Below are 22,615 nucleotides of genomic sequence, written 5' to 3'. Positions count from 1 at the left end.
AATGAATTAAAGCTCTGTCTGGGTTTTTGATTAATTAATAAGCTGGAGCTTAAGCTAATGTTAATTTTTATTACATTTTTCCTCCTGTTTATATTATGATTTCTTCTCACAGCCGTACTGTGCAACCTCTCTCAATTTTCTGTACACACGTCATATTTTAATTACAATAAAGCAAGATTGGTATTTGCACCTTATGTAGCAGCTACATTCTGCATTGTCCTGTTATGACTCCACCCATTCGCTCCCCTCAGGGCGCGAACTCACGATCCTCGGCAGGGGAGTCGGACTCTCTAACCAGAAGGCCAAAACCCAGAGCTCTGGCCTTGTGACCTTTTGAGCTGTTGGGAGTGAGGTTTACTAACTACATATGCACAGCGACACCTGCTGGCCTCCATTCACTTACAGTCATCATAGTTCTCAGCATCATTTATTTGTCTTAAGCCACATAGACATCACCATGCCATCCTGTAAGAGAGATTCTGTCACCTTGCTCTGGATCACTTTGTTAATTTGAGTATTTAAACAAGGAATTATGCAAGAGGTGAATACACAGAAAAACAATAACGCCACAAGTATCATCACCGCAGTTTTTATCAGCAGCTGCTGCCAAGTGCCAGAGACCAGCCATGAAGACCAGCTCCCCTCTGAAGTCACATCTCCAGCTATGGCACTGCACAGGATGTTCATATTATGTACTGCCTGTGCTATAATACCTCCATCAGCATCATTTTCTGTGACGAAGGCGCAACAGCTGTCACCGACCATAGCACATTCCCCTCCGCAGCGAGTTGATCCAAGACCAGTCGATCCTGCATTTTTGTCACACGCAGGCCGGTTAACTCCTGCCGTATGCCTTGTACAGCTGCAACAGTGGTATTAACAAAACAGCTAAATCTGTAATTTATTGTTTCTACTCTTAACATCACCTTACCCACTCCGAGCCAGGGAAAGAGTGACAGCACTGTCTTCTTATCTGCTGACCACAGCTTAGTGTCAGGTGGCACATCAGATCCCCAAACAGAGTCACGTGGGGGAAAACTCCTTTTTTGTGCGGTTGTCACAGGAGAGATGAGCTGTGTGACTATGTATGAGTGTTGAGCAGTAGTATTTGGAGCACACCTCCCAGTCCATCCTGCAGGGAGAGCCAAATAAATGTTATGATCACACAACCAGCACATATTTACTTGTGCCACTGTTCCCATCGAATCAGGTGCCAAAAAATAATGAACACAGCTTCCTCCTATTGGGGCCCGAGTATTATTCAAGCTGCCATTTGTATACTGGGTACATGGGTTACGGATACGCCTACAATGAGAGCGCAAGATATTTCCAAATGGAAAACTCTTTCCCATAAGGGGGTGTCTGTTCTCATAACAATCAAGTTCCATTCCTGCTGAAAGAAAGAGGTTAGTATGGATGGGTGTTACATATGACAAATTGGTGGACAGGAGATTTTTGAACGATAAAAGACTTGTGTTTGGTGCCAGAGCCCAGTGACTCACTGGACCAAGGCATTAAGTGGAGCGGGACTGGTGACTGACATCAACACATGAGGGAACAATCGGGATGTTTTTTGCACAGCTACAGGAGTTATCCTTGAGTGAGTGGCAGCTATAGGCATGAGGGAACAGACATAACAGTTTGTGAAATTAGTTCCTTTTGCCAACAACCATGCATATAAATAGCACATGCTTGTCTGGTAAGGGTTCTGGGGAGGTTCAAACATCCATTGAGTCAGAGGGAGAAGGTCTTCTCTCTTCTCTTCCTTCCGCTCTTCCCCTGGAGAAGACACGTTGTGGCTCATTTTTGAGCCACAACGTGAACACCAGTATATCAGCAACAACAGAAATATCAGTTTACTGCCAGTTCTTTCCATTTTGACCCTAATCTGGAATCAGGCCATTGTTTTTTTCACTGATGTTGAGATGGTTCAGGATCTTTTGCGTTTCTCCTATACAGGTGCCCCCCTTTGTAGTCAGACTTAGCCCTCCTCACAATGGTCTTTTATGGAAAGAAGTGTTGTTTTTTACAATGTGACAAATGTATCCATTGTGTTTTTTCACTTATTTTTACTGCAGTTGGTGTGGTTAAGAGCACTCAGAATGGGCCTTCCCACTGTGGAGCCGACCAAATCTTTCATTTGTGGTTCTTTATCAGGATCCAAGTTAATTTCTTTTTGTTTTTGTTTTGTTCTTTGGCTATTCTGTCCACAAATGCATTCCCTAAAGAAATAGGGTCCTTGCCGTTGGTATGTGTGAGACATTTACATATGGTTAATTTGAAAGGTAACTGTATGGCTGTCTGGAGTTCACAAGGGAGGGAGGCATGCTGCACTCACATGCTGTTTGGGCGTGCACTTCCTTATCTGATGACCGTAATAATCTGATCACACACGATCACATGCACTACAGTGCATCAGTCAGGGGACCCTGGTTTACATGTAATCAGTTCATGGCATTCCAGCAGTGAGACATGGCAGGTCTTCAAAAGATAGTGGACCACAGCACTTCCAACCTCCCCTTTCTTGCCTTCCACCAAGACCTTGGGTGGCAATCAAACTGCACCCGTACGGCAGTCAATGTGCATTCTTCTTATTCTTTCTGCAATCTGACAACAATCTAGGTATTCATACTGTGTTCAAACTAATTTGGACTGCATTTGTGGGCATACACACAAACTATGCATGACTCAGTCGAGGCGGGTTCCACCCACATTCTAAATATTCAACACGGCCATCGGAATATCTGTCTCTCCCGACAGCATCTCGAAGCTTGGCTTTTTTTCCCCCATTCCAGCTGATTCGGCTTGATCCCTGCTCATTCTTGCTAAGTGTGATGGGCCCTTAGACTTACATGTTCTTTATAAATGGACTTCATCAAGTGTACATTCTGTGACTTTTACAGGTGTGAAAATGGTAAATGGACTGCATTTATATAGCGCTTTTCCATTTGCATCAGATGCTCAAAGCGCTTTACAGATAATGCCTCACATTCACCCCGATGTGAGGGTGCTGCCATACAAGGTACTCACTACACACTGGGAGCAACTAGGGGATTAAAGACCTTGTCCAAGGGCCCTTAGTGATTTTCCAGTCAGGCTGGGATTTGAACCAAGGATCATCTGGAATGAATGATTCTGAATGAATTTGCTCTGTTGCAGCTCAAACCAGGACAAGTGTACACATCTGTTCTTGTCCCCCAAAACATTGTCACATGTGTTCACCTTTTGGGAGGCTAACTGTTGTGTGGTTGACAAAGCAGCCATTACTTTGTTTGTTTGTTTATACAGTAAACGTTTTACAGGGCAATTACAAAAACAATCCAAGTTATTGGGGGGGGATTTCGTAACAGAAGTGGGATGACTGAACTATTCCTTGAATAAAATACTGTACTCCCTTATGATGTTTAATGAGTGTAAACCCTGACACAGAGTCAAACCTAAATATAATGTTTTGTGTGATGTTTGTTTCAGAAGCCAGGAGCTCTCAGATGGAGATGGCTCTGGGCTTTGCACTGGGTGCAGTGGGAGGCTGCACACTGGGAGCCACAGAGGAACCAGTGGACAGCGCACTCTCAGCCATGACTGCAGCAGGCCCTCTGAAGCCAGTGATAGATGAAATAAGAACTGTGGGTCCTCTAGGACTGGGGACCCTTGTTGGAGCCACTGCCCTGACCACAGCCATGACATCAGTTGTAGTTGGAGTCACTTTGGCGGCAGCAGCAGCTTCAGTATTTGTGGCCAAGAGGAGGTACAGTGCTTCTCAGTCAAATTCTTTCTGTTTGTGGGCATCTGCAGGACTGGCCGGTGCTGCTGGGACCACAATCAGTGGAGCTATGCTTGGAGTTGCTGTCGAACACATTGTGATGAGTTCCGGAATGGTGGGCCTTTTGTGGGCTCTCAGCATCTTCACTTTGGTCAAGCCACCACTGTACCTGCTTTTTAAGTTCATCTGGCAGCAAGAAAAGGCAGGTTGCATCGGAGGGAGTGCAGCGTTTACCACTGACAGGAAAGAGCTTGATGCTGCAGAGCTGCAGCGACGACAGAGAGTAGCTGTGGAGATGGAACAAAGGATCCTTACCTTGGAGAATGGAGGCAACATCGATGACACAGAGCGCAGGGCAGTCTGGGACACTGAACGGAGGCAAAGAGAAGAGATAGAAAGGCAGAGGAGAGAAAGAGAAGAGGCAGAACGGGAGCAGAGAACCATTCAGGACTGGATTAAAACCATGGTAGTGAAACATGTGGACTTCTTTGTTTTTTCGGGGATCCCTATGACAGGAGTCGCCATTGTTACTTCAACATTTGGGGTGTTTGGTTATGGAGGCCACCAGTCTGTGTTTATTGCTCTCCTGGTTTTAGTTTCACTCATTGCCTATTTGCTACTGAAGTCATCTGACTTTAAATTTTGGATGTTGATTGGTTGCATGGGAATGCTGGCAACATTTGTCATTGCTGTGCTCACCCTACATGCTGGACAGATGGTTGTAACAGCAGGCATGAGGATGCAAGCAGCTGGACATAATCAGTCTAAATCAGATATTGGTGCTCGCATGAACCATCATTCAGCACTAGAAGCTTTGCATGCAGTTTTCTTTGTAGCAAAACTGTGCCAGTTGGGTTTAGGGGCCACGGTGGGGGGTCCACTGGTGCGGCAAGCAGCCGGTGAGGCCAAAGTCATCATGGGGGCAGCTTTAGTGGCATGGGCTATACTGATTGGGATGAGCACTTTGGCGCCAGTGTTAGGGGACGGGTGCAGAGCTGGAGCACTGCTCGGGGTAGTGGGAGCTGCAGGCGTTTCAGTGGGTGCAGGAACAGCTATAGCTGGAAGATGGTCCTCATGGCCGGGAACCTTGGGAACTTTAACAGGATTAATTGTCGGATCATTATGGATGGGGAAATGGCATGCTGTTAACATTGGACTACAGGTGCCTGTCGCCTATGTCTTTGCCATGACCAATCCACTTTAGAGCCCATGACCCTTTGGTGACAGCAGGTTATTGACTCACTGAGAACAGGTGCTGATCTGTTTTATAGATTTGTATAGATTAATGTATTTTGTGATTGTTGTCCGTTATACCATCCATGAAAATCATTGCCAAATGCTTATTAAATCCTTAACTGTAATCTTGCTTACCCAAATCAAAATTTTTAAATAGAAATCAAAGTCATAAAATCAAGAAACATCTTTCCACATGTATACATACATGGTCAGGGTTAAAAACAACAATAATTTAACCTTGATCCAGGTTAGTCCCATTGAGATCAAGATGTTGTTGGTTTGCTTGTTTGTGCACTTAGGTGTTATTTTGTGCTGTGTTCTGTTAATATTATTATTATTTTCTGTATATGTTCATTTATACTTGGCTGATCTGGGTCCCCCGTGTTCCACCCCTGCATACTCACCTGTCTGTCTTCTTATGTCTCCTGTTGTACTTATTATCATGTGTGAGTCCCACTTTGCTTTTCTGCTTTTCTTATGGATTCTGGGTTTAGTCTTCATTAGTTCTTATTAGTCTTTATGGTCTGATCACCTCTTGCTATCTTTATGTTAGTTCTCACTCTTGCACCTTATGTACTCCTCTAACTTTAGCATCTTATTTACTCTGAGGTTTAAGTTAGTTTTGTTACGTCCCCTCTTGTAGTTTGTAATCATTATGTTGATATTCTACTCACCTGCAGATGTCTGTCTTAGTTTCTGTTCACCTTTCATTTGTATGTTGTCACTTGACACTCTGCCCTGTTTTTGTCACCGTTTGGACTGTTTAGCACTCTGGCACTCGTGTGGATAATAAATCACCTCAACTTTTGCATCGACTTCTTGTGTTTGGCTGCTTGCATTTTTGGGGGGCGCAATTTTTACTGTTTGAACACACAAACAGAACACAACATCTCTTTTGCAAGAGAGACCTGGGGCCTGTACTACGAAGCGGGGTTACTGGCTTATCAGGGTAACTTCGGGAGTAAGTTGATGACGTGTGGAGTAACTTCCCGGTTAACCCGTACTACGAAAGGTGGATAGATTTTGATCGAGGCATGCTGGCATGGCAATTTATGCTGTGTGCCAAACCTGCTCCAAGCAGGTTATGTTCTCGGTTAGCTTGAGGTTTTTGCTTAACCACTCCCTTTATAAGTACCGTCCATCCACCTTCAATCACTCTGAAGACAATGCCGGCCTACCTGGATGATCCGTTTGATATTGGGGCACAAATTGTGAGAGGCTCTCTTCGCAGGGCGAGGGCTTTTACAGACCGCCAGAATCCGCTGACATACCCGGGCGATATTCTCTATGAAAGATATAGATTCTCAGCCGAGAGAATTCGTTATCTTTGTCAGCTGATCGGGCCAGACGTCTGTAACATCATCCATTGTACACTGTAAAAAAAGACTGTTGTTTTTACAGGAAAACACTGGCAGCTGTGGTTACCAGGGAATTCCTGTAAAAAATACAGCAGTTAAATGTACAAAAAAAGAGAGCTCTTGTTTGTAGATTTAACAGTTCCTTTAATGTGAGTCAGCCGTGGTTCATTCACTGTAAATCCATATACATATTATGTCTGTAATGTTATCTACTGTGCTGCTGTATGTTTTACAGAAATTCCCTGGTAACCACTGCTGCCAGCGTTTTCCTGTACAAAAAAATGTCATTTTTTACAGTGTAGCAATGCAACCGACGATCGAGCAGATAATGTGCCTTGTGCCTATTTTGCCTGTGGACAATATATGTATTCCATCGGTGATGCTGAACATCTGAGCAAGAATACTGTATGTCGTATGATTCGCGAGGTAGTACTTGCTCTATCTAAACTGTTGGATGTATTTGTCGTTTTCCCTGGCCATTTATCCGCAGTGCAAATCAAAGAAGGGTTTTATGCAATCGCGGGTAATTACTAATATCAAAATAGGTCTAATGCATGTCCATTAATTAGGCGAAGTGGGGCTTATCAAGCTATGAATATAAACCTACCATTCTGAAGGATGTTTTTATATTTCATCTTCACCTGCTGCCAGGTGCGTTTGGCACTGCTATTGCATCTGAAATATTGACAGGATTAGGAATAGCAATCATACAGTCAAGGTAGCCTATTTAGGAAACATTAAATTAACCTAACATTTATTAGTAGGCCTATGGCCACTTCTGAATCGTGTTGCATCTGGGCGTAATTAATGAAAGAAGGTTATTTTTTTACACATATTAGACATTCCACAGGTTAATCATCTGTAACAGATTTGGAGAACAATTGAATTGTACGTACACATTTACCCGATCAGCAATACGTTGCCAACAAGCCTGTCTTGCTTTATTGGCAGACGATGTGTTTGATTTCCCCCTTAACGTTAATGTAAATTCCTCGTGGCTCTGCATAATAATCGTGCATTCTTCTTCGGTAAAGTAAGGTGACCGCGCCATCATTGAAAAATGGTGACGTGCTGCAACCTGCCCCTTCTATGTGAACGCGCACAAACTCCAATTAGGTTAACACAGGTTCAACAAATCAACATCTTATTCAGCGTCGTAGTACCGATTAACACCACTTGAGGAAACCAGGTTTTGTCAACCCCGGTTTAAGAGGTTGACCCTGGGTGACATCTGAGTAAGTTAACCCCGCTTCGTAGTACAGGCCCCTGGACAATTATTAAGTTTCCAATTCACCTAACCTGCATGTCTTTAAATCTGTGAGGAAACCGGAGACCCGGAGGAAACCCACACAAACACGGAGAGAACGTGCAAACTCCACATAGAGTTCATTTCACAGTTCATTTCATCTCCAAACATCAATAAATGTGTGATGGTCTTACAATGTCCACAGGATGAGTCAGACAACAACAAAATATCACAACTACAAATGAATAAGATTAAAAGAAGAGGGACGTAGCAGAGAAGGCCAGCTCCAGATGTCAGATGGTCAAGTAATGAGAAAAAAGATGACTGGAATAGTTCAGCCTCAGATGTCTGAACATTTCAAAGAAGGAGCAACAGAGGACGTATCCTCAAATGAAGAAAACTTGCCACAACTGTGAATCTGCCTAGATGTGGATTAACCTTCCAAACTTTTACCAAGAGCTCAGCAATGATCCATTCAGAAAGGCCAAAAAGAGCCAAGTGCCACATCCATGGTCATCCAACATCACCCAGGCCTTTGACATCTGAACAAAAGTCACTGTAAATGACTCAGAAAGACACCTGGCAAAAAAGAGATATAAACAACTATTTCCCAGGAGGACGTCAAGGCTTTTCTGGAATTTGCCAAACTTCAATGTCTCCATACCTTTTGACAAACTGTCCTTTGGATTGAGGAGTCAATCATGCTACTGCTTGGAAGACAAGGGTGTAGTTACATCAGTCATGAACCAAACACAGGATCCACACACACCCACAGAAAAATTAAAGGAACAAAAGCTATATTTTCAGATATTTATCTGGATCCATTCAACAATCACTTCCACTTGAAGAAAGGTCCTTTAATGCAAATTATGTGATAGCTTTTACAGACCCTGCTAACAAACACAGATGTGAGTGAAATCACTGGTGCAGGTGAAAATGGAGAAGGACATAACTGCTAACATTGACTGTGACCACTGATAACTTACAACCCCAAATCAGAAAACACTGAGGTGATGGTCTAGTGGTTAAGTGTTTGGCTTGAGACCAGAGGATCCTCGGTTCAAATGCCAGCCTGACTGGGAAATCACTCAGGGCTCTTGGGCAAGGTCCTTAATCTCCTAGTTGCTGCTGGTGTGTAGTGGGCACCTTGTATGGCAGCAGCCTGACATTGGGGTGAATGTGAGGCATTGATGTGTAAAGCACTTTGAGCGCCTGATGCAGATGGAAAAGTGCTATACAAATGCAGTCCATTTACCATTGAGACATTACAGAAAATGCACATTAAAAAATTGTCAGGAACCGTGAGGACATGGCACGACAGGCAGGTGGACACAAATGCAGACTCATCACTCAGAGGTGAGATTTAGAAAAAGGTTTAATCAAAAAACAGGCTCAGGTTAATACACAGGGTGACAAGCAGGCAGGCGGCAGTACAGACAGTCGTGAGGCGGCGGCGTGGTCAGAAATTCCAACACAGACAAACGGGTGTATCAGAGGAGGCAAAAACGGAGTCACAAAACAAGCAGGGCTCAGGCACCAAGAAGCAGGTTAACTGGCTCAGGCAAAAGGCAAGGTCAAGACAGGCGAGGGTCATACACAGCAAGGAAACAGGCTATGGCAGACCGAGAGGCTTAGAACGAGGCAATACACACAATGAACTAGCAGTGAGTGGTGGAAGACAAGGGGTTTAAAAGCAGAGGATAATCAGGGCGCGATTTGATGCAGGTGCAGAAAAGAAGGCGTGGTTGAGTGAGACAAGAGTGGAGTGACAGGTGGGCGTGTCAGACAATAGCAGCAAAAAAAGGAATGTGACAGTGACAGAACAAATGTTAAACAATTAGGAAATAATGATACCTAAAATCCAAATGTGAGAAACAGAATAAACAAATGAAAAGGCAGAAACAGAACAACAGAAAATTAAAGGCTGGATCTAAACTAGATGAGAACTCAACATGTGGCAGGAGTGTACAGAAAAAACTGAGGGACAAATGTGCTCAAACAGAGTGACTGAATAACCAGAAAATAAAAGACAAATACTAAACTACAACAGAACTCAATAAGTGGTTGACGTGTGACAGATAATTCTCAAAACCTAACTTGATAACACAGAATGACTAAAGAAGAAACAGAAACTAAACTAGAACCAAACTTAACGTGGCTGAAGTGTAACAGATCATAAAACCAAGACTAAAGTGTAAGAAAATGAACACTCAGGGCCGGACAGAAGGACCAAGACAGGGAAACGGATGAGCAGGTCCAGGGCCAAAACATGACAAAAATAAATAAATAAATAAATAAGGTCCTTTGACCAAACACGAGGAAAGTGCCATTAATTAAGTCATTTGTATACATTCACCTTAATTGCTTATCCTTGAAATGACCCAAGGAATGTTTGCACCAAATTTGAGAAATATTCAATGAACAGATTTCTGCAATAAACTGAAAATGTTTTTGGTGTTTTTTTTTCTTTTTCTTTTGCTGTTTTTGAGGTACCCACTGCAATTCAGTGGGAAGGTTCAACACACTTTCTGGATTAATATTTTTTTCTGCAATAAACAGTGTAAAAACTGATGGGGGGGGGGTGTTAAGAACAATTCAAGGTCAAACTTTTTTTTCTGTCTGTCGGCAGTCTTTCTAAGAATCTTGATCGAAAATTACAGAGCATGTTATTTAACAGCTTTTCCACAATTATCCATGACCAGACAGGCCCCCAAAAGAATGTCCCCATCAAATTGAAGGAAATTTCATTGACTAGTTTTTGAGAAAGTGTACTGTATTGAAAATCTCTTAAGGTGACATTCAGGTCTCTGGGATCAGATGTCTCAAGCTGGCTGTCTGGATCACGAGCCTGTAAATGGGAGCCTATAAATAGTTGGGATTTCTTGGCTTTGGGTGATTTTCTTTTGGATGGTGGACCTTACAAAAGGAAACACTTCTTTTGATGTGTGAGGTTCAAATGCCATTAAATAACTGAGCATGCTGCTGAGGATCAAAGTGGGGACACCAATGAGGACTGGCCCTGAAAGAATTCAGGATTGCCACTAGGGGTGGGATGCACTCAAACTACATCATGCCTGAATGTTACTGTACTTTCACTGTGTTGTGCAGCCTACACTGGAGCTTTTGAAATCAAGAACTGCTTGATGGGATGTTGGGGCATTTTACACGGAGGTTGGAGATGTGTCAGGGTTGGGGTGAGATGTATATGTCCTATTTCACTGACTGATCTAGCATCTGTACCGTCATTGATTTGCCCAGGCTTCCATGTTTTTTGGAACTCTAATCTTCACCTTCTGGGTTTCAGTTCACCATTTTGAACATGAGACTGCAACAATTCTGTTAATGCATGTTCTGACATCCTGGTGTTGTGGTTTTGTTCTGCCTTGTTAGTATTTCCACAGCAACTAGTCACTATCCAAGAGTGACAACCCATACAGTAAGACAGGAAACACCAGGGCCCAAAAGACATCGGCATCACCAAACACCTCTGACCTTTAACCTCATGACTCCATAAACTGTTCCAAGGTCTCAAACATCTGAGCACCCAAAGACATGAATATCACTGCAGGGATATGTGAATGTCTCTACACCCGTGCATATCTACCCATGAGAACAAGAATGGCACTGTTATCCCTCAAGAACAACTAACCTGTTGTGTGGTGTGGTCTCAATCTATTGCTGTGACTTCAAGAAGAGTGAGCGAAAAACCCTGGACATGATTGGTCAGACTCATCCATCCTACACTCAGAAGGATCCAGTCAGGCTCGTGTAATGTATTCATCCATTCATCGTCGGCTCAGTCTTTACAAGAAACTCAAAACTCGGACTGGACATCCCACCTGTCCTTCTGGAAAGCTTGATATTCTGTACATTTGAATAAACATGATTCCTCCTTTACTTGATCTATTCACTGTTTGCATTTGAGTCAATCGTCTCAGGTGATTCATGACAGACGATTGATAGAAGGGATAAAAGAAACAATCTTCACACTTTTTAACAGCATATTGAGCAAAATAGAAAATTACTTTTTGTCTGAATTAGCACTTACTCTAACAATAAGATCATCTAACCCATCTAACGATGATGTGATATTTTCATCCTGTTATGTCTCCTTAGCACACAAGCTAAAAACATTCAACTTTGAGTTACGCCATTTATCCTGTGAACTAATGCATTCACACTTAAGATTTTGTGTGCGAGTGTGTCCTCAAGTGCCATTATTCAACAGTAAGCGGTGTAACAGAGTCCAGGATACCAATTTTATCAAACTGTGTGTAGAAAGTGTTCAAAATACTGTTCAAAAATTTAGTACGATTTAATTTAGTACTCATATGTGCGTGAATACAAAAAAATCCATTATTACATGGGCGCACAGCAGTCGAACGTACATCACTAAGTATCAGCTGTTGATAAATTCCACATGATCCAAAGCATGTGCTCATGCACATTGATGGTCATTAGCATTCAGAAACACCCTCAAATAACCATATATGGTAACAAAACATTTGTTTTCTTGTGTTCCTCATCGGAATAGCAGCTAAGAGGGCAAAGAGAGTTTGCTTAGGGACGTGGTAGCATAATGGTTTGCACATTGGACTGTGATGCTGATGATCCAGGTTCGCTTCCCGATTGCAGCCAAGCTCCCAGCAGCCACTTCGAGCAAGTGTGCTGGGGAAGTGGAGAGATGCATGCCAGGGGGCTCTTCTGGGAATAAGCTTTGTACTTTTGTTGGCTCCCCGTGTTCAATAAGAACCAGTGTTTGTGTGAGACAGAGATCGAGGTCACAGCAGTGAGAATAAAAAAATATGAAAAATGAATACAACTACAGCACCGCGCTCGTAGTGCGCAAACCTCCACCAACATGAGCTTCCCATACTTTGGAAAAAAGTTTCAAGGTTTAAGTCCTGTTAGAAGTGACGTTTCATATGCTAAATTAGATGTGAGCAAATGCCAGGAGTATGTATTTAGTTCATGCACTTGAATCAAAGTTCTTTTGTGGTGTTGTCAGGTTTCGTTTGTTTTTTCAACTTTTTTGATTTCTGAATTCTTTTTCAGATAATTTTCACAATACATTGGTTATTTCTGCTATGTATAATATGTCATTGCTTTTTGGCACTTGGTTTCTGACTGACAAACAGGCATAAAATTGTAACCATCCAATTTTGGTGGTGTAGGTAAATCCATAACAGAAAAATGAGAGTGATTGAGACACTTTATACTCCACATTTCACCTTAAATATTTGAAAGGAAAAAACTAGGGATATACTCCACATTTCACCTTAAATATTTGAAAGGAAAAAACTAGGGATTTGGGCTTCCATTTTTGCCCAAGAAGAGGGTGTTGGCTGCTGCTGGTATGAGGATACGTTTCGGTGACCTCCGCCCTTATCTTTAAAAAGAAAACTTTTTTCAGTTACTGCTGATTGGTGTTGATCTCTATGGAGATTGTTAAAACCTCTTGGAAATAATCGTTTTACAGGAGGAATCAACTCAGTCATTTCAACCTGCTCTGAGTAAAGAGGTTTTTATTTAGTCCATTTTTCATGTACATTTCAGAAAATATCCAAGACTACATATTAATACAATAACATGCTTTTGGAGGGCGGTATGCATTTTCAGAGGCCCGACGTCCATGGCCAGTCGCCCAAAATGACAGATATTCGCCCGAGTTAGATGAGGGCAATGCCAGCACCAATAAGGATAAATTCATTGAATCAGTGAGGAAATTTGCTTTACTCTTATATGGCAAAAAAGAAAGAGAAGCAGAGTCATTGGATGAACTTCGTTTCATCTTAGCCACCACCATAGACAAGCCTGCATCACAGTTACCACCCACAGAGGATGCGTATGCAGACGACCCAGGTCATCTGCAAGTTTAGCACCAGGTTCTCCACAAACATGAGGTGTGAGGAAGGCGAGGGGCAGCCACATAATCCTTGCCCCAGTCCAGTCACGAATGGATCTGCTCCCCGAGGCTCCCCCCCCGGGTAAGGGGGTCCAACTATCAGGGGCCAACCGAAAAGCTACGGTGCTTCGGTTTTGTTTCATCTAGGCAGGATTCTGACTCGGAGGCATTCAGTCATAATCCCACAGATGGTAGCTTCGCACCATTGACTCTTCAGCCAACTACATACACCAAATGTCTGAATCTGCGGTTCCTCTCGTACTGAGCAGGATGAAACACCACATCATCAGTAGAGTAAAACAAACCTGTCTCACGACAGTCTAAACCCAGCTCACATTCCCTATTAGTGGGTGAACAATCCAACGCTTGGTGAATTCTGCTTCACAATGATAGGAAGAGCTGACATAGAAGAATCAAAAAGTTAGACTAAATTAGCCTAATTGATAGTCTGGTTTCACTCACAGAAATTGACCAAATAGAATGTTTCAACCACCCTGACTTCTTGTGAAAGTGTAGGAACACGGACCCACAACAGGGGGGCGCAAATGAACGACAATGGAGGAAGTCAAATAACAACACTTTACTGTTGTGAATAAGCACAACAAACACAGCAGATTACAATAGTAGACAAAGAAGTCAATTCACAAAATGTGTCACGTGGGCAGGCTCGAAGATAAGAGACGTCTGTCCAAAGCAGAACCGGAACCACACGATTTCCTCCGCCACCGAACCCCGGGAATACTGGAGCCGCCAAGTCCCGAACTCCCAGGTGGCCACTGCCTCCGCTTGTCGGATCTGGTACTGCTGGCGAGGAACAAAAACAGTTAAATGTGGGTGCGTTTGCACCCAGCAACACGTATGGTGGGAAAACCACCTCCACCTCTCGTCGGAAGAAATGTCTGCTATCGCACAAAGTAACAAAGTATTAATGTCAGGAAGACAACACAGTCGGCTGAATACTTTACCTCCTTGGTAGAGCGATATCTCGGCAAAGAGGTGGAGATGTCGTCTTGCTGATATACCACTGAAGATCAGATGATTGGTGACAGCTGTCGTAGGTGATAAGTGACAGCTGTCACCCCGGCTGCTCCTGTGAGGCGGCAGCGCCCTCTGGTGCCTGGAGCCCGCACTCCAGGCAGGGCGCCCTCTGGTGGTGGTGGGCCAGCAGTACCTCCTCTTCAGCGGCCCACACAACATGACTGGAACAAATCCTAAATATGGTGATAAACAGGACTTTGATATAGCAATGCAACTTTGGTATTTTACCCTGAGGGGGTTCATATGAGCTGTGAGTTAATTATTCTGGGTTGTCACTGATTTTTTTTTTTTCTTTTAAACTCAACACCAACTGAACCAATATTGTTCTGATAGAAGCTTGGGCAAGTTCTGGTTGGACTGGGACCTCACTTATCTGCTCAAGCAAACCCCTCTATTTTGGCTGAAATGGTTCCCAAGACCCCTAAAAATGTTTGCTGTCTTTGTATTATCGATCGGAATAACAGCATAGGTCTTAACAAAACATACATATTGTGATTTTGGTCCAATATCTGCATAATAGACATAGCTTGAAATAAATCAATCAATCAATCAATTTTTTTACATAGCGCCAAATCACAACAAACAGTTGCCCCAAGGCACTTTATATTGTAAGGCAAGGCCATACAATAATTATGTAAAACCCCAACGGTCAAAACGACCCCCTGTGAGCAAGCACTTGGCTACAGTGGGAAGGAAAAACTCCCTTTTAACAGGAAGAAACCTCCAGCAGAACCAGGCTCAGGGAGGGGCAGTCTTCTGCTGGGACTGGTTGGGGCTGAGGGAGAGAACCAAGAAAAAGACATGCTGTGGAGGGGAGCAGAGATCGATCACTAATGATTAAATGCAGAGTGGTGCATACAGAGCAAAAAGAGAAAGAAACAGTGCATCATGGGAACCCCCCAGCAGTCTACGTCTATAGCAGCATAACTAAGGGATGGTTCAGGGTCACCTGATCCAGCCCTAACTATAAGCTTTAGCAAAAAGGAAAGTTTTAAGCCTAATCTTAAAAGTAGAGAGGGTGTCTGTCTCCCTGATCTGAATTGGGAGCTGGTTCCACAGGAGAGGAGCCTGAAAGCTGAAGGCTCTGCCTCCCATTCTACTCTTACAAACCCTAGGAACTACAAGTAAGCCTGCAGTCTGAGAGCGAAGCGCTCTATTGGGGTGATATGGTACTACGAGGTCCCTAAGATAAGATGGGACCTGATTATTCAAAACCTTATAAGTAAGAAGAAGAATTTTAAATTCTATTCTAGAATTAACAGGAAGCCAATGAAGAGAGGCCAATATGGGTGAGATATGCTCTCTCCTTCTAGTCCCCGTCAGTACTCTAGCTGCAGCATTTTGAATTAACTGAAGGCTTTTTAGGGAACTTTTAGGACAACCTGATAATAATGAATTACAATAGTCCAGCCTAGAGGAAATAAATGCATGAATTAGTTTTTCAGCATCACTCTGAGACAAGACCTTTCTGATTTTAGAGATATTGCGTAAATGCAAAAAAGCAGTCCTACATATTTGTTTAATATGCGCTTTGAATGACATATCCTGATCAAAAATGACTCCAAGATTTCTCACAGTATTACTAGAGGTCAGGGTAATGCCATCCAGAGTAAGGATCTGGTTAGACACCATGTTTCTAAGATTTGTGGGGCCAAGTACAATAACTTCAGTTTTATCTGAGTTTAAAAGCAGGAAATTAGAGGTCATCCATGTCTTTATGTCTGTAAGACAATCCTGCAGTTTAGCTAATTGGTGTGTGTCCTCTGGCTTCATGGATAGATAAAGCTGGGTATCATCTGCATAACAATGAAAATTTAAGCAATACCGTCTAATAATACTGCCTAAGGGAAGCATGTATAAAGTAAATAAAATTGGTCCTAGCACAGAACCTTGTGGAACTCCATAATTAACTTTAGTCTGTGAAGAAGATTCCCCATTTACATGAACAAATTGTAATCTATTAGACAAATATGATTCAAACCACCGCAGCGCAGTGCCTTTAATACCTATGGCATGCTCTAATCTCTGGAATAAAATTTTATGGTCAACAGTATCAAAAGCAGCACTGAGGTCTAACAGAACAAGCACAGAGATGAGTCCACTGTCCGAGGCCATAAGAAGATCATTTGTAACCTTCACTAATGCTGTTTCTGTACTATGATGAATTCTAAAACCTGACTGAAACTCTTCAAATAGACCATTCCTCTGCAGATGATCAGTTAGCTGTTTTACAACTACCCTTTCAAGAATTTTTGAGAGAAAAGGAAGGTTGGAGATTGGCCTATAATTAGCTAAGATAGCTGGGTCAAGTGATGGCTTTTTAAGTAATGGTTTAATTACTGCCACCTTAAAAGCCTGTGGTACATAGCCAACTAATAAAGATAGATTGATCATATTTAAGATCGAAGCATTAAATAATGGTAGGGCTTCCTTGAGCAGCCTGGTAGGAATGGGGTCTAATAAACATGTTGATGGTTTGGATGAAGTAACTAATGAGAATAACTCAGACAGAACAATCGGAGAGAAAGAGTCTAACCAAATACCGGCATCACTGAAAGCAGCCAAAGATAACGATACGTCTTTGGGATGGTTATGAGTAATTTTTTCTCTAATAGTTAAAATTTTATTAGCAAAGAAAGTCATGAAGTCATTACTAGTTAAAGTTAATGGAATACTCAGCTCAATAGAGCTCTGACTCTTTGTCAGCCTGGCTACAATGCTGAAAAGAAACCTGGGGTTGTTCTTATTTTCTTCAATTAGTGATGAGTAGAAAGATGTCCTAGCTTTACGGAGGGCTTTTTTATAGAGCAACAGACTCTTTTTCCAGGCTAAGTGAAGATCTTCTAAATTAGTGAGACGCCATTTCCTCTCCAACTTACGGGTTATCTGCTTTAAGCTACGAGTTTGTGAGTTATACCACGGAGTCAGGCACTTCTGATTTAAAGCTCTCTTTTTTAGAGGAGCTACAGCATCCAAAGTTGTCTTCAATGAGGATGTAAAACTATTGACGAGATACTCTATCTCCCTTACAGAGTTTAGGTAGCTACTCTGCACTGTGTTGGTATATGGCATTAGAGAACATAAAGAAGGAATCATATCCTTAAACCTAGTTACAGCGCTTTCTGAAAGACTTCTAGTGTAATGAAACTTATTCCCCACTGCTGGGTAGTCCATCAGAGTAAATGTAAATGTTATTAAGAAATGATCAGACAGAAGGGAGTTTTCAGGGAATACTGTTAAGTCTTCTATTTCCATACCATAAGTCAGAACAAGATCTAAGATATGATTAAAGTGGTGGGTGGACTCATTTACTTTTTGAGCAAAGCCAATAGAGTCTAATAATAGATTAAATGCAATGTTGAGGCTGTCATTCTCAGCATCTGTGTGGATGTTAAAATCGCCCACTATAATTATCTTATCTGAGCTAAGCACTAAGTCAGACAAAAGGTCTGAAAATTCACAGAGAAACTCACAGTAACGACCAGGTGGACGATAGATAATAACAAATAAAACTGGTTTTTGGGACTTCCAATTTGGATGGACAAGACTAAGAGACAAGCTTTCAAATGAATTAAAGCTCTGTCTGGGTTTTGGATTAATTAATAAGCTGGAATGGAAGATTGCTGCTAATCCTCCACCCCGGCCCGTGCTACGAGCATTCTGACAGTTAGTGTGACTCGGGGGTGTTGACTCATTTAAACTAACATATTCATCCTGCTGTAACCAGGTTTCTGTTAGGCAGAATAAATCAATATGTTGATCAATTATTATATCATTTACCAACAGGGACTTAGAAGAGAGAGACCTAATGTTTAATAGACCACATTTAACTGTTTTAGTCTGTGGTGCAGTTGAAGGTGCTATATTATTTTTTCTTTTTGAATTTTTATGCTTAAATAGATTTTTGCTGGTTATTGGTAGTCTGGGAGCAGGCACCGTCTCTACGGGGATGGGGTAATGAGGGGATGGCAGGGGGAGAGAAGCTGCAGAGAGGTGTGTAAGACTACAACTCTGCTTCCTGGTCCCAACCCTGGATAGTCACGGTTTGGAGGATTTAAGAAAATTGGCCAGATTTCTAGAAATGAGAGCTGCTCCATCCAAAGTGGGATGGATGCCGTCTCTCCTAACAAGACCAGGTTTTCCCCAGAAGCTTTGCCAATTATCTATGAAGCCCACCTCATTTTTTGGACACCACTCAGACAGCCAGCAATTCAAGGAGAACATGCGGCTAAACATGTCACTCCCGGTCCGATTGGGGAGGGGCCCAGAGAAAACTACAGAGTCCGACATTGTTTTTGCAAAGTTACACACCGATTTAATGTTAATTTTAGTGACCTCCGATTGGCGTAACCGGGTGTCATTACTGCCGACGTGAATTACAATCTTACCAAATTTACGCTTAGCCTTAGCCAGCAGTTTCAAATTTCCTTCAATGTCGCCTGCTCTGGCCCCCGGAAGACAATTGACTATGGTTGCTGGTGTCGCTAACTTCACATTTCTCAAAACAGAGTCGCCAATAACCAGAGTTTGATCCTCGGCGGGTGTGTCGTCGAGTGGGAAAAAACGGTTAGAGATGTGAACGGGTTGGCGGTGTACACGGGGCTTCTGTTTAGGGCTACGCTTCCTCCTCACAGTCACCCAGTCGGCCTGCTTTCCCGGCTGCTCGGGATCTGCCAGGGGGGAACTAACGGCGGCTAAGCTACCTTGGTCCGCACCGACTACAGGGGCCTTGCTAGCTGTAGAATTTTCCACGGTGCGGAGCCGAGTCTCCAATTCGCCCAGCCTGGCCTCCAAAGCTACGAATAAGCTACACTTATTACAAGTACCATTACTGCTAAAGGAGGCCGAGGAATAACTAAACATTTCACACCCAGAGCAGAAAAGTGCGGGAGAGACAGGAGAAGCCACCATGCTAAATCGGCTAAGAGCTAGTAGCTACGCTAAGCTAGCGGATTCCTAAAAACACGCAAAGTGAATAATGTGTAAATAATTTAGAGGTGATTCAGCAGAAGGAGTGCTTTAGTTAAGGCACGTAAAGATTACACTGGGAAACAAATCGTAATCTAGATAACTAGATCAATCTAACTGCGCAGATTAAACAGCTAACAGATACAGAAAAACACCGCTGTGCTCCGGAACAGGAAGTGATACAATACCGCAGTGAGAGCCAACCACCAGTAGAGGCAAGCAAGAGGGTGAGTTGACGATGATGGCTAAATCTTAATCAACAAATTTTCTTTGTGTTTTTGGTTTGTCGCAAAATCACGTTAACACAGTAGTTCATGTGTACAAGATCAATTTTCATGATGCTGACATCCCAACAAACAATTTGATCCCAATTTGGACTTACTTACTTATTTTTTGGCACACAACTCATCAATAACAAAAACTGATATACAAGACAATTCCACAGTGACATGTGTGACTAAAAAGGTCATACATACATACATACATATATACACATTACCAACCCCCCAGAGCAAGCACACAGGCAACAGTGGTAAGGAAAAACTCCCTCTGATGTATTGAGGAAGAAACCTCAAGCAGACCAGACTCTAAGGGGTGACCCTCTGCTTGGCCCATGCTACAAACACATTTAACAACACAAACTCAAATCCCATTATCATAAACATATCAAGTGAACACTGTGTCTTCGTCTACATACATATTTACATACATATACAGTATATACACACCAACATACACCTACACATAGTACATACATAATTACACAAACACACACACATACACTCAACAAAAATATAAATGCAACACTTTTGGTTTTGCTCCCATTTTGTATGAGATGAACTCAAAGATCTAAAACGTTTTCCACATACACAATATCACCATTTCCCTCAAATATTGTTCACAAACCAGTCTAAATCTGTGATAGTGAGCACTTCTCCTTTGCTGAGATAATCCATCCCACCTCACAGGTGTGCCATATCAAGATGCTGATTAGACACCATGATTAGTGCACAGGTGTGCCTTAGACTGCCCACAATAGAAGGCCACTCTGAAAGGTGCAGTTTTGTTTTATTGGGAGGGATACCAGTCAGTATCTGGTGTGACCACCATTTGCCTCATGCAGTGCAACACATCTCCTTCGCATAGAGTTGATCAGGTTGTCAATTGTGGCCTGTGGAATGTTGGTCTCCACTCCTCTTCAATGGCTGTGCGAAGTTGCTGGATATTGGCAGGAACTGGTACACGCTGTCGTATACACCGGTCCAGAGCATCCCAAACATGCTTAATGGGTGACATGTCCGGTGAGTATGCCAGCCATGCAAGAACTGGGACATTTTCAGCTTCCAAGAATTGTGTACAGATCCTTGCAACATGGGGCCGTGCATTATCCTGCTGCAACATGAGGTAATGTTCTTGGATGTGGCACAACAATGGGCCTCAGGATCTTGTCACGGTATCTCTGTGCATTCAAAATGCCATCAATAAAATGCACCTGTGTTCTTCATCCATAACAGACGCCTGCCCATACCATAACCCCACCGCCACCATGGGCCACTCGATCCACAACATTGACATCAGAAAACCGCTCACCCACACGACGCCACACACACTGTCTGCCATCTGCCCTGGACAGTGTGAACCGGGATTCATCCGTGAAGAGAACACCTGTCCAACGTGCCAAACGCCAGCGAATGTGAGCATTTGCCCACTCAAGTCGGTTACGACGACGAACTGGAGTCAGGTCGAGACCCCGATGAGGACGACGAGCATGCAGATGAGCTTCCCTGAGACGGTTTCTGACAGTTTGTGCAGAAATTCTTTGGTTATGCAAACCGATTGTTTCAGCAACTGTCTGAGTGGCTGGTCTCAGACGATCTTGGAGGTGAACATGCTGGATGTGGAGGTCCTGGGCTGGTGTGGTTACACGTGGTCTGTGGTTGTGAGGCTGGTGGGATGTACTGCCAAATTCTCTGAAACGCCTTTGGAGACGGCTTATGGTAGAGAAATGAACATTCAATACACGAGCAACAGCTCTGGTTGACATTCCTGCTGTCAGCATGCCAATTGCACGCTCCCTCAAATCTTGCGACATCTGTGGCATTGTGCTGTGTGATAAAACTGCACCTTTCAGAGTGGCCTTCTATTGTGGGCAGTCTAAGGCACACCTGTGCACTAATCATGGTGTCTAATCAGCATCTTGATATGGCACACCTGTGAGGTGGGATGGATTATCTCAGCAAAGGAGAAGTGCTCACTATCACAGATTTAGACTGGTTTGTGAACAATATTTGAGGGAAATGGTGATATTGTGTATGTGGAAAAAGTTTTAGATCTTTGAGTTCATCTCATACAAAATGGGAGCAAAAACAAAAGTGTTGCGTTTATATTTTTGATATTCATACACATACACAAATGAATGTTACTGAACAAGTTCACAATTACAACTGACAACACAAATCTCATCATACTTCATTAGATACATATCTTGAAAACATTATTTTTATATTGATTTTTTAAACTGATTGATATTTGGACATCGTTTGAGTTCATCCGTCAGGTTATTCCATAATCTAGGGCCACACATGGAGACACAGAAACCTTTCCTGGTCGTCCGAACGCCAGCAATTTTAAAATGATACAATCCCCGTAAATTATATTTTCCTTCTCTCTCAGTAAAATATTCTTGAATTCTAAATGACACTTGTTTATTTTTCACTTTGTGCATTAATTGAACAGTCTTGAATGAAATTATATCATTAAGTTTTAATATTTGAGATTTAATGAACAGTGGGTTGGTGTGGTCTCGATAACCTGCATTATGAATTGTCCTTGATGCTCTTTGATGAAGAATGAATAATGGTTGCAATGTAGTTTTGTAATTGTTGCCCCAAACTTCAGCGCAATAAGTCAAGTAGGGTGCAACCAATGAACAATAGAGAGTATGTAGTGCTCTGTAATCAAGAACATGCTTTACTTTATTTAATACTGCAATACTTTTTGATACCTTCATTTGAATATGCTGAATATGAGCTTTCCAATTAATTTTTCATCAGTAATGACACCTAAAAACCTATTCTCTTTGACACGCTCTATGTTTACCC

At 42.6% G+C, this 22,615-nt stretch overlaps 1 protein-coding gene across 2 annotated transcripts in view; it reads left to right on the top strand.

The window, feature by feature from the left end:
* LOC117513704 overlaps positions 1-5,814 on the top strand; it is a 29,259-nt gene extending 23,445 nt beyond the window's left edge. The window contains exon 2 of one of the 2 annotated variants that reach the window (XM_034173944.1): positions 3,472-5,814. In XM_034173944.1, the coding sequence (XP_034029835.1) occupies positions 3,472-4,967 (1,496 nt within the window). In that variant the 3' untranslated portion in view covers positions 4,968-5,814. The remainder of the gene's footprint in view (positions 1-3,471) is intronic. The other variant, XM_034173945.1, reaches the window with a different exon arrangement.
* The last annotated feature ends 16,801 nt before the right edge of the window (positions 5,815-22,615 follow it).

Source organism: Thalassophryne amazonica, chromosome 7 (genome assembly GCF_902500255.1).
Source record: "Thalassophryne amazonica chromosome 7, fThaAma1.1, whole genome shotgun sequence".
Classification (NCBI taxonomy): domain Eukaryota; kingdom Metazoa; phylum Chordata; class Actinopteri; order Batrachoidiformes; family Batrachoididae; genus Thalassophryne; species Thalassophryne amazonica.
Note: the sequence above shows the minus strand (reverse complement) of the source record. Positions and strands in the feature narration are given on the sequence as shown.